The following is a 12,441-nucleotide window of genomic DNA, read 5'->3' as shown; positions in this document are numbered from 1 at the left end:
ATATATATATATATATATAGCTCGACCTGCATTTTATCTTGCATTTGGAGTTGACTTGCATGAGTCACCCCTGAAAAATTGGTTTCCATCCTTAAATTAGTGATAATAACTCCAAATTTGTCACTTGAGTGATGAACTTGTGGAGGTTTCTGAACTATCACTCTTTTTTAATTAGTCAATAGTCGTTTCTTTCAATACCAATTTATATTTTATACACAATGAAATAGTGTAAAGCTCATACGATCATTCAATGCTGGGACCTTCACCATTGAGCTCGTTTGGTAATAGGGAAAAGTGAAAGGAAGGAATAGTGTAAGGGAATTAGTGGAAGATTTTGGGACCATGGTTGTTTGGTAGGAGAGAAAAGAAAAGGAAATGGATTCGGTGAGGGATTTAAATCCTTCAAAGATCTCCAATTATAATATCTCTCTATAAGAGAAAGGTCCTCCTTCCTCTCCATTTTCTTCACCTAAGCTTCTTATTTTCTTTCCCTCTCACCAAACACAGTTAAAGTAATTGATGAAATGTTATGCCGAAGATTTACTAGCAAAAATGTACGTGCATACAATCATGGTGTGTGTACACGCACAAGCATATGCACTAATAATATATGTTGTACATTAAAAATTTGTGTGGACACTACGAGTATATTTCTTAACCTGCAATATGCGTTGTATATCTCTGATACATTAGTTTCTTCGCTATTTAGTTTCTATGAATTTTTCTTAATTGTTTCCATTCTACCTTTCATTTTTGTATTCTTTTCAGGTTGTTATGGAAGCCGTTAACAAGCCTCAAAATATTTCCTACAAAGGAGTAACTGATTTAGTTACTGAGTGAGAACTATTGCAAATCACTTATTTTAGGATGTATATTTATGATATTTGTTTTAGTTGAATAAAGTGGAGGTTTTATACTTTGTATGTTACGGTAGAACAGACAGAATTTACACGCCCGACATTTTATCTTGAGCATGCTCTTTGAATGTATTTTCACTTTCAATAGGTTTTCGTTTTCTCATTTTGATCAAACTTTGTTCCGTTCCTTTGAAGTTACCTTTATTTAACACAATGATCTCCCAATTCCAGGAAACAAATTTTCCCTTAGTTTATCAAACAATACATGTTCTGTAATGGTTCCTATTTCCTGATTTAATACGCTGCTATTTAGTTGAGGTGAAATGGGGTCCATATTATCCCAAACAATGAATTGGAAGGTGGAAACTTGGAGATACAAAAATCCATGTAATTTTCTAGTATTATGTTACTAACATAGAAACCTCTCTCTATTTGAAACACAGACACAGAAATTTGGGAGTTATGCTATCAAATTATAGTCAGTTAATTAGGAGACTAGGAGTATCATATTCTATCATTTTTTTTAATCTATGCTAAATCTTCTGCTTTATTTTTATTTGCTGGCATTACATGGATTAATTTTTACGCATTCTGGTAGTAGTTTACTTCGTTGTTTAAGCTTTCATTATGTGTTTTTGGCTCTTTTTCCTTAAAATATAGCTTCCCATGCAAATTTACACATCTATGAAAATATATTTGCAGTACAGACAAAATGAGTGAGGCTGCAATTTTGGATGTTGTGAACAAGAACTTTGGAGATCACCTTGTTCTTGGGGAGGAGGGTGGAATTATAGGAGATTCATCTTCAGATTATTTGTGGTGCATTGATCCTCTGGGTTTGTCTCTCTCCACTCGATGTTTTTGGGTAATTATTTTCGGTTATATGCAAAAAAGAATAATTCAACCAAAAAAAATAAAATAAAAAATAAAGACAAATTACACGTTCCCCCCCCCCCCCGAACTAATTGTGTACTAGAAATGGTTCAACGACACCATTATTTGTTTGATACGTGTTATTTATGTTAAAAATCTTAGTAAAGAGTTTTTTTGTTAGTTTTTGTATTTCACGTGGCATTTTCCGCCAAAAATTTAGTTGAGGGGGAAAATTTGCAAGAGTTGTTGAAGTTCGGGGAAAAAAGGCTAAAATTAAAGTTTGGGAGCATTTTGTAGCAAGGACTATAGTTCGGGTGGAAAAAGTGTAATTTGTTCTAAAAATAATTATCTGAAACTTGGAAGCTTCTGCCTTCTTATTCAAATTTTTGGCTAAAGTTTCAGCACTATTATTTCTTCATTGTCATAATCCACATCTTTACCTGTAGTTTTAACTTTCTAGGATGTAGTCTATACTCCTTATGCTTCTACTTGTCGTTGACTTTTCCTTATATATATATATATATGTCTGTGTATATATATATGTATTAAGAATATGTATATATATATTAGGCGTGGAGCTTATGGCTCCCACTTTACCAACAAGGAATGAAATCACCAAGTTTACCTTGGTGACACACGCACACACAACGCACGCAACCACTGCAGCTAACCTCAAATGGCTTTCTTGTTGACTTTGCAAATCCTTGATAATTACTTAAAGTGACATCTACCAATAGTATTCTTATTACTGCTCATGCATAGTTATGAAGATGGATAGTCGGTGGGAGATGATGGGGAACAGGGATAATTATATTAGGAATTTAAATATAGGATTTACAATTATCTTTGAAGTAATAGTTATTTAGAATTTGAGTTATATTTAAGTTATTTTATTTCATGTTTATCTACTAGGATTTATTTGAGTTTGTATGAACGGTTTACTTTATCAAACTTTCATGATTCTTACTGAGTTCAAACATTTCCTCTCTTTTATTGTCTCTTCTCTCTAAATTCTTCTGCTTCTTCCCTCAATTCTTCTCTTCCTTCTCTTTCTCTCTCTTTCTTTAATCTATCTTGGTCCTGCATGAGAGATATTATAAACAAAAAGCATCGTGGGCTTGTCACGAAAATAAATGTATATAAATTTTGTGGAACTGTGGTTATCTGACCTTTCAAATACTTGTAGATGGGACAACAAATTTCGCACACTGTTATCCTTCCTTTGCTGTTTCTGTAGGAGTCCTGTTTCGAGGAAAACCTGCTGCTGCATCTGTGGTACTAATCTATTGATTTCAGATTATTCTTCCTACATCATTTGTGTGAGTGCATACGTGTTAGTTTGCTTGTGGATATGACTGCACGATTCTGTCTTGTGGCATTATTTTATTGAAGTTGATACTAGCAAGAGGAGGCATTGAATGGAATATTAAATCAAGTTACAAATATGGATTCAAGAGGTTAAAAAGATGGTTTATCTGTTTCGAGAGTAATTTGTATCTATCACCTTTCTCTTAGAAGATTTCTCTTTCCAAATGTGAATGCTGGCTATGTAAACAAAAGGGTACCTACATTCTCTTTTCTGAACCCCCAACCCCACCCCCCACCCCCCTTTTTTTTTTTAATTTTAATGTGCAGAAGAAACAGTCTAAAACCTTCTTACAGAAAAATACAACATGGGCTTTTTTTCCCCCCCTCAATACCAGCGACTACCAATTATGAAGTCGAGAGATGCTTGGATGCTTATTTAACAACACCTATGTTGTTGTAAGCTTCTCACGCTTTAGAATTAAGATCAGTATTGCAATCCTTGAACTAGTGACACAAAAGACATTAAATCATGGAGAGAAATTCTTGTTGGAAAAGGGGCAGGAAAAAAAAAAAAACAAAGGATAGCATATCTGCCTCGTTTTCTAATACGAGATAACGTGGATATACTTTAAGTTACTGATGCAAAGCTTAGCATATAATTCTTTTCCCCTGCGAAATAGAAAACAGGTTATTTTATTTTATTTTTCTCAGGTAGAGTTTGTTGGGGGCCCAATGTGTTGGAATACACGCACATTTTCTGCTACTGCTGGTGAGAAAGTTAGATCAAACTAGTTGCATCTCCTTCCTTATTTGAGTTTCAACTTGATCATGTACCTAAGATTGGAGAGTTGATCTTTCTTATCTTAGGTGGGGGAGCATTCTGTAATGGCAAAAAGATTCATGTGAGTCAAACAGAGCAGGTTGGTCTCTCTTGAACAGAGATGATTATTTGGATTTTGATATCTTTACCTTAGTAGTTGCGATTTTTTTGCTTCCATGTCTTTAGTTTTCTTAATTTTAGTTTGAATTATAGAATGCAAGTAATAAGATTGTGGCATTGGGAAATTCAAAAAGAAAAAAAGAAAATCAACTTGAAGGTTAAATGATATTATATGAAAAGATTTATTTTCACAAGGGTGCCTATTTACTCTCCTCTTTTCTGCATTTTGAGTACCTTTCGTCTGGAGTGGATGCTGAGAAACTTTTTGTGCAAGGGAAAATATAATGGCTCAAAAGATACTTACTAGCTTGGTATCCAGTGGTAATGGAAGTATAAAGGGAGTTTGGGATTTGGTAAATCAAGGGAAAAAAGATAGCATTTTTGGGATGTGGTTGTGAAGGCTTATTTTGGAACAAGATTCTTTCTGGTTATGGTCATTGAAGAAAATACAGTCTTCAACCAAATGAGTCTATACATTGTTGTTTGGATATTCTTTTACAAGTCTATAGAGATTCATTTCCCAAGGTATTCAAAACTTGTTGGCTCATTAAATTAGTTCCTGGGGATGGTTCTGGGCTTTGTCCTGACTCCTGAGAAGATGCTTTGAATTGTGATTTTTCTCAGTGTCCTTACCTTTTATCATATATGCAGACTCATAATGTACAGTAAAACCTCTATAAATTTGTACTATTGGGAATAGGGAAAAAATGATTCTAATCCTTGATTTTCGATCTTCCAGAATGTTCTAGTTTTTCGTGACCTAAATGGCAGCAGACATGGTTTGAGAATGGGGTTTCTGTTAAAAGGAGATGGTTGTATTACCAAGAATCTATTTAAAGAAACTGCTTCGGTGGGGTTCGATTTCTCAGTTTTTTTTTTTCTCTCTTCCAATTTGAACCATAGTTCCGTTCGTTGATTGACAACACATTTCACTGAAACCCCCTTATTTGAAAGATCAAATCTATCGTAGAATTGTTAACGTATAACTTTCACAGACTAATACTTTTAATATGCTGCAAAGGAGAAATCTCTATTCTATTGTCTGATTCGTGGTGTGTCATTTCTTTTCCTTTTCCTTTTTTCTTTTGATAAGAAACTACAATTCATTGACAAATAAAAAAAGATAAAAGAATTGGTGATCACAAGCACCAGACCAAAACTATAGAGATGTCGAACTAAGCCTGATCTCTCAAAAAGGAATTCAAATCCCGTAATAAATCAGAAAAGAAAACCCCTCGAACTCTCAACTGTAAGAGCTGACCAGAAGTTTATCTCTCTCTCCCAAATCTTCTCATGCTCCCTGTCCTCACCATCATCAAAAATCCATTTATTCCTTTCAAGCCATATTGCCCTAGTAAGTATGTATAACCCCATTCCAAAATTTTTTGCAATCCTTATTCCTCCCCACCAAACTAATCAGGTCATTTTTTCTTTGTGCTAGCACCCAATGGAAACCAAATTCAATCGTCTTCTTCGTTGTATGTCATATGTCAAAACTCTGAAGAAAGTCTGGAATTCTTTTTTCTTCATTGTGAGCTAGCATTGGAGTTGTGGTATAATTTTCTCGACGAACTAAATTGACATAGTTCATTATGAGATTTCTGGACTTATTTGTGGTAAGATTTTGCGGGAAGAAATGTCTATGCTGTATTTCTGTAGATAAACTTGATGATAAGATAGTAGTTAGTTGATTGAATTAAGTTTTGGGCTTTTTTGGGTTCTGAGTTTTGACTGTTGAAAGCTAGGGATTTTTCTTTTTCAATAACTTCTTTGGGGTGGACGAACCTCATTTAGTAAGGGACATGACAATACGAAGTAGGGGGGATTGTGTGATCTGATGAAAATTTGAGAGGAAAAGTACATTTCACAATTTGTATAGAGCAGAATTTAACTGTGGATATGCCTTTTTTTTTTTTTTTTTCTTTTTTTTTTTTTTTTTTGCATTCATTTAGTTGTTTTCTAATCTTATTGCAACCCATCTTCTTCTTCCTTTTAAGGTGGAGCGTTCTCTTCTAGTTACTGGGTTTGGCTACGAACATGATCATGCATGGGCCACAAACATGGAGTTATTTAAAGAATTCACTGATATTAGCAGGGTATTAATGGATATGCTATCTTCATTATTATTTTTTTTTCAGTGATAAATATTTCTCTATCTATTTTCATCTCTCATTTTTATACAACACACCCATATGCATAATTTGATTTTCTTTATCATTTCTGTTTTTAATATTAGGGTGTGAGAAGACTTGGTGCCGCTGCAGTAGACATGTGCCATGTCGCTCTAGGGATTGTTGAAGCATATTGGGAATATCGTCTGAAGCCATGGGATATGGCTGCTGGTGTTTTGGTAATCATTATTTATTTTCTTTACCTTTTCTCTCCACAAACACATTCTCTTTGGTACCCTGGGTCTTTCATTTTTTCAATTCTTGCGACAAGAGTGCTTTATTTTGTTCTTTAGCACCTACAAAGAAACGTATAGACATATTCTTCCAGTGTATTTTGGTGGATGTTTCAAAAGCTTTAAATTATTCGTTTTGTTTCTTTCATTTTTGAACAGATTGTTGAAGAAGCTGGTGGAGCAATTACTCGCATGGATGGTGGAAAGTTTTGTGTATTTGATAGGTCTGTCTTGGTATCCAACGGTGCATTGCATGCCAGGGTTAGTCATTTCTCCTTGTTTAAAGTATCAAGTACCAACATTTTTTTGTTTTTGTTTCAGATATTCACACTTTCCCTGTAGTTTAAGGTTTTGGCAAAAATGGCAATCATTTTCTTGTGATGATTAAAGAATTGCATCAAGTTTTTAAAATTGTGTTTAATCTATTCCTTTTATTGGTCAGGCGTTAATCAATTGGATAAATTTTCAAAGTGTGTTCCAATTATAGCATGACATCTACCATCTCCCCCCTTATCCAAGCCCACATTACTGCTTACTCTGGAGGATAAGTCAAATTTAAAAATTCTCTCTCTCTCTCTCACGCGCGCGCGCGCACACACACACGCACACACACACTCTTTTCTCCTCCAATCTCCACATCCAAACCATGGTGGGAAATTACATTCAGTATGAATACTTGCCCCTCTGAAAAAAGACTGCAAAAGCAGGGCTTTATCCCTCCTATACATAGCAACCAAGGGGCAAATATTTCTCTGAGCTCAGCCACTTCAGCAGCCATGTTAGGGGTCATTCTTGTCCACTTTAGTGGTTTTCCTTAACTTCGGGATCTCGTCCTTTTTAGAGTGGTTGTGGTAAACTTCTCAATGACATTCTTATTCTCTTTCACTTTCGTCTTATCCAATGCTAACCGTTCTTTGGATGTGGAGACGTGATAGAGAGGGTGTCACTTTGTAGGTATGCTGAAAAATGAGGATAAGGTGGGCTTGGATAAAGAAGGGAAACAAAGTAGAGGGTGACTTTATGATTGGGATTCCCTTTCAAAATTACTCTAATTTGTTTGTGAAATGCAGCTTTTGGAGAAGATTGCCCCTGCAACAGAGAAATTGAAGAGTGAAAATTTTGAACACTCATTGTGGTTCAAGCCTGAGAACTACACCACAGACCTTTGATGCGGCAAAGGGTGCTTTTTTCGCTTAACAACACGCTATGAACATCCGCTCAACAAATCGGTCCTTGGTCTCTCTTGCATGACAAATGTTTTCATTCTCTCCTCGCCGACTCTCGTAATTCTTCCCCTGATCTCCATCTCTTGTCTACTTGTATAAAGAACTTGAGGAGCACACTTGATCCAGGCTGAAAAAGAATTGGTTCCTCCAGTTTAAGAGTCAATATCCTGATTGCTCAGAATCGGTCTATTGTAACTTGCAAAATGCCAACTTATCATGTTTTCAAAACAAAATAAAAACACATTTGTTCTGGCTAGCGTTGAATAAGTTCGTGGTTGTAAGAGTCAAATCATAGATGTTGCTTTCACTTTATTATTATTATTTTTTGGATTGTATTATTTGTAGCTATATCAATTTGTTCAAATCCATATCATATTCTTAATGAGTAGGAGTGAACAAGGATGGGCTGAACACTATTCATACATTTACAGTGAAATTATAGCAAATAGGCCATTTTTTTTTAATTAAATATTTACGGTGAACAACATATTCTAAGATATTTATGATAAATCGTATATTTCCGGTACATGATTCATTTACGAAGAAAATTTATAAGATAAGTTTACCGTAAATATGCTTCGTAAATAAATAATTTACCGTTAGTATGTTATGTGACAGAGATATTTTCAAACATGCTATTACTGTATATACTTTCAGAAAATGGCATTTAGCTCTTTCTCCCTAAATTTATATACCAAGTGATTAAGAGCTATTTATGGTAACTGCAAGATCAGTCTGGACCGCAAGTGGCTATCATATATAACACAACCACGTGAAAATGTGTAAAAATGATATTTGGTTTTAATCTTGTATAAAGCCTCGTATCTAGATTGTACGCTAGTTACTTTTTTATTTTTTTTATTTTTTTATTTTTTTTATAATTGTACGCTAGTTACTTTGATTTCATATAAAGATCTTTTGTTTAAGTGTTTGGTCAAGATATTGTTGGAAAAAATTCATAAAATGCAATGGACAAAAGAAATTGTAGAGAATCAACACGGAACCCAAATGAATAATATATATAATAACCATATATCTTTTTACGAGAGAAATTAAAGAGCTTTTGATACTTGAGAGTTGAGACCATCAAATATTAAATATTTTTTGTTCTACTATTTTTTAGTGCATTCTCACTCTTCAGTACATCCTCCAAAAACACATTACTCAACATGTTGTTTTTGGTTGTATTTTGACACCCTTGATGATCAGCCCTCCCTTCCATTTTCCTCCATCAAATTCATACATGGAGACTTGGATCTCCCCAAGCATTTCGGGCGACGTTCGAAACTCGCCTACCGGGATCTCCATCCACTGTTCTTTTGGCTGCTGTAACATGCTTACTTTCCGCTCTTGCTTACTTCCATCTGGGAGATTGAGTGCAACATTCACTGGAATTTTCCACCCATGAGCTGTACATTTCAGCATCACCACAAATGTTACTTCATATAAACTTGCGGGTGACAGCTTTTTGGTATCAAATTTTCCATGGACTTCTAGCCAGCATACGTTCACCAGCTCAGCTGTCTCAATGGACTCTTCGCTGCATCAATAATATATAAAATACTATATTAAGTCAATTTTAGTCGTTATTATTTTTTTTATGTAGCACTAATTAAAAAAAAAAAAAAAAAAAAAAACTCACATAAATAGCACAAGTGTTGATTATAACTTTCTTTTGTGTTTCATGTTAGTAATTACCACAAGTAATCCCTATAATTACTAACAATCATTATTGTGCACATCTGTACTATAATGACTGGCAGTGTTTATTATTAATTATCGGAATAATCTGACGTGAGAGCAATAAGAAAGCAAATAATAAAAAATAGTGTTTTATATATATATATTCTTTTTTGTATTTAGGCCAATAATTTTTTTTTTTTTTTTTTTTTTTGTGACTTTGTTGATGGATGGTAGCTTTGAAAAATACTGACCGTATTCTATAAATAATATTGTTTTATTAGCGGATGGTCTAATTTTTCTAAGCTGAAATTGTTGACAGATCTTCGCCGCTGGTGATAGTATCAGGAACTCAATGTCTTGTAATCATTTTGTTGTTTTAGTTAGAAATTAATCGGCATCAATGTGATTTTTAATTAGTCTCTTTGCCCATTTTCAGTTTGTAGAATCAAAATATTATAGATAATGAAAAACCAAGGTTGAAAAACCATATTGCCTCTAATCACAGAAGTGATATATACCTTGCATCTTTCAGCTGGCGCCATATCCAGTAATTGTTATTCTCACTCCAAGTAATTGAGAGATCTCTTGCATAAAGCATAAAGCAATTCTTGCCCATCTTGTCAACCCAATACTTCTGCCAAAGATAAGAAAATTCGATGAAGACAATTATAACAAATATCATTTAATTACTGCTTTATCTGTGGTAAAAGCTAAATTTAGGTCCCGTTCATTTTATTGATTCGAATTTTTAATTTTAATTTTGTTACGGTTATAGCTCTCACAAAAATTACATCAAATTTGATATTAGACTTGCCTTCCTGTTTTGGTTCAAGAGTATCCCATGTTGGAGTTGAGTGAATAGCTTGTCCCTGGAGATCCGGTCTATGGCAAAATCTGCATCTTGCATAATGCCGTCAAAGTTATGTATGTTTTCCGGTGCCGTTTTCGCAGATTCCGCCGCTTTGTTGTCGCCATTGGACCTTTTTTCTGATGCGTTGCAATGGCACACTGGCTTTCCTTCTGTTGCGTTTTCTGAACTTTCACTCTCTTCTCTGTTTTGTTGTGACTGAGGATGGTCTTCTTGTGACCACCCTGTCCCCATCTTCACATGAACTGCAATCCATTTTGGAACTGCTCTTTATAGAGTGGCAAAGGGCAAATTAGTCACTTTAACGGTATAAGGCCACTTTAATGTTTTTTTTTTTTATCCCCTCTGTACTAATTTCTTTCTTTTATTTCTCTTTTATTATACACGTGTTATGTATGTAAGAATTATTTTGTTGATTCTTTTTTTAAATACAAGGAGATAAAGTTTCTTAAAAAATTAGGTTATTTGAGTGTAGATTAGTGATAAAAAAAAAGAAATCATGTAGGTCAAAATATTTCAGTAGTGAAAATTAGACGATGAATTATTTAGAGTATGCATATGAGAAATAGTATTTGAGATGGTTGTAGTGAGAGTATGAATATGAGAAATAGTTTTTGAGATGGTTGTAGGAAAATGATGTTTAAGTGGGATACATTTGGATTTTAGCGAGATAGTTTGGAAAAAGATAATTATGGTAATATCCGAGATTTAATTAAGCAGTTAATAATAATTAAATTTAATAAATTAAAATTATGCATTATATTTAGCATTTATCTTTAATGTTATTTATTGGCATTACATTTTATTATTACAATTATTATATGATTTTATTGAGCATATAAATTGACTAATTGAGTTTTCAATTTTAATGTACAGTATAATTAGTTCGACGTGGGAACTCAATATGTTAAATTTATGAAAGACAAAATGATATTTATTATGATTATTTAATATGATATTTTATCTCTATTATATTGATTTAATGATGAATTATATTGTATGTTTTTTATTATAAGGTTTTATGTAAATATGTTGAGGATTTAGTTGTTATTTTAAGTTTTTGAGAGAAGACTTAAGTTAACAATTTAGACAGACTTTAGGCACCTGATTTAAGAAGGAAAATGGAGACTTTAGAGCTGGTTTTTTGAGTTCCAAAAAATATCCTGCAGTTTATGAAAAAAATAACATGTAAGTTATTAGTGGCATAAGATAAATTTACAGCAGTGGCATAAATAAAATAGTGTTACTTCAATGATGGCATTTTTAGTTTTCTCTCTTTAATAATCGTGTTTGGCCAAGCTTATTAAATAATCGTGCCTTGTCAACGTTATGATCAGAGTATAAATAAAAATAAAAACTTAGGTGCCAAAATCATATTAAGACGAAAAGAATAAGTAAATCTAACATAAGAGGATACAAATTAATTAACAATTCAAAACAAAATTCTAGGATATTATTTTCATACCTACTCATAGAAGTAAAGAAAAATTGGCATTAGTTATGGAAAAATAACTTCAAAGTAACAAAGATAAATGTTAGTTCAAACTTTTTCCTTCAACTTGTTATTGTCTGCCGCCCATGATCTTTTTGGAATATGTTCGTCATAAAAAGGAATGCTAAAAATAATGTTAGAGAAGCATCTTATCACTTTCAATCTGACATTTGTGTGTTAGCTCTTTTCATATTGAAAATTTAATATCCTGTTGAATATATTCGAAGATAAGATATTACTTTTATATTTTTATTATTCCTGTTGCTACAAAAGTTGCTGTCAAGGTCCCTTCCAAAAAAAAAAAAAAAAAAAAAAATTGCTCCATGATATATAGCTAGTTTTTATAAAACTAAAATTATTTACTTTTACAACTTTTTTCATGTATATTCTCAAAAAACCCATTCTTGTGTGTACAACAAGAACAGCATAGGTCTTCATATATGCAGTAATGGAGTAGTCCAAACTCTTTCAAACCCATAATCCATTCAATGTCTAAATTAGTGGGACTTCATTTGCCACATTCTCAACAATTCCCTTTCAAACGAAGCCAATGAAAAAGTTTACATCTTGAGAGTTTATTTTTTTTTACAACCGATTTCCCGTCGTCACAATTCAAATCCAGGGCACGTTGACCGTCGTTTGAAGGGTCATCTTGTGCGTACACGTGGCTATGTCTGGAATCTAACTTGACAATACATATGAGGATGGTTTAATCAAACCATCGTTGAAAAGCTAACAATAGTTTTCTGGAATCCATCAGTAAATTTGCAGAAATTTACATCGTCAAAGT

The 12,441-nt window shown here is 33.3% G+C and overlaps 2 protein-coding genes across 2 annotated transcripts in view; one reads left to right on the top strand and one right to left on the bottom strand.

Annotated features, from left to right (window-relative positions):
* Positions 1 to 8,054, top strand: part of LOC21401440 (phosphatase IMPL1, chloroplastic) — a 9,012-nt gene extending 958 nt beyond the window's left edge. Inside the window, exons 2-10 of the mRNA XM_010111512.2 lie at positions 769 to 836; positions 1,560 to 1,693; positions 2,917 to 3,005; positions 3,750 to 3,807; positions 3,906 to 3,958; positions 5,976 to 6,074; positions 6,215 to 6,328; positions 6,542 to 6,643; positions 7,453 to 8,054. Of these exons, the coding sequence (XP_010109814.1) occupies positions 769 to 836; positions 1,560 to 1,693; positions 2,917 to 3,005; positions 3,750 to 3,807; positions 3,906 to 3,958; positions 5,976 to 6,074; positions 6,215 to 6,328; positions 6,542 to 6,643; positions 7,453 to 7,551 (816 nt within the window). The 3' untranslated portion in view covers positions 7,552 to 8,054. The remainder of the gene's footprint in view (positions 1 to 768; positions 837 to 1,559; positions 1,694 to 2,916; positions 3,006 to 3,749; positions 3,808 to 3,905; positions 3,959 to 5,975; positions 6,075 to 6,214; positions 6,329 to 6,541; positions 6,644 to 7,452) is intronic.
* A 572-nt stretch (positions 8,055 to 8,626) lies between these two features.
* Positions 8,627 to 10,386, bottom strand: LOC21401439 (protein PHLOEM PROTEIN 2-LIKE A1). Its single transcript, XM_010111511.2, has 3 exons — positions 10,106 to 10,386; positions 9,810 to 9,925; positions 8,627 to 9,148 (listed from the first exon to the last, which is right to left on the bottom strand). Exons 1-3 carry the CDS (start codon positions 10,196 to 10,198, stop codon positions 8,773 to 8,775), a joined length of 585 nt encoding a protein of 194 aa, XP_010109813.2. The 5' UTR covers positions 10,199 to 10,386; the 3' UTR covers positions 8,627 to 8,772.
* Between the last annotated feature and the right edge of the window lie 2,055 nt (positions 10,387 to 12,441).

The sequence above is a fragment of the Morus notabilis genome, unplaced genomic scaffold (assembly GCF_000414095.1).
Source record: "Morus notabilis unplaced genomic scaffold, ASM41409v2 Scaffold96, whole genome shotgun sequence".
Taxonomy (NCBI): domain Eukaryota; kingdom Viridiplantae; phylum Streptophyta; class Magnoliopsida; order Rosales; family Moraceae; genus Morus; species Morus notabilis.
This window is presented reverse-complemented; position numbering and strand designations above follow the sequence as displayed.

Bases quoted from the DNA above. Each gene is read 5' to 3' on its own strand.
- LOC21401439 (XM_010111511.2), bottom strand. From the start codon at position 10,198: ATGCAAGATGCAGATTTTGCCATAGACCGGATCTCCAGGGACAAGCTA. The intron at 9,926-10,105 runs GCAAGTCTAATA...TATCTTTGGCAG, and splicing joins TCTTGAACCAAAACAGGAAG to AAGTATTGGGTTGACAAGAT. The intron at 9,149-9,809 runs GTATATATCACT...TTATTGATGCAG, and splicing joins CGCCAGCTGAAAGATGCAAG to CGAAGAGTCCATTGAGACAG.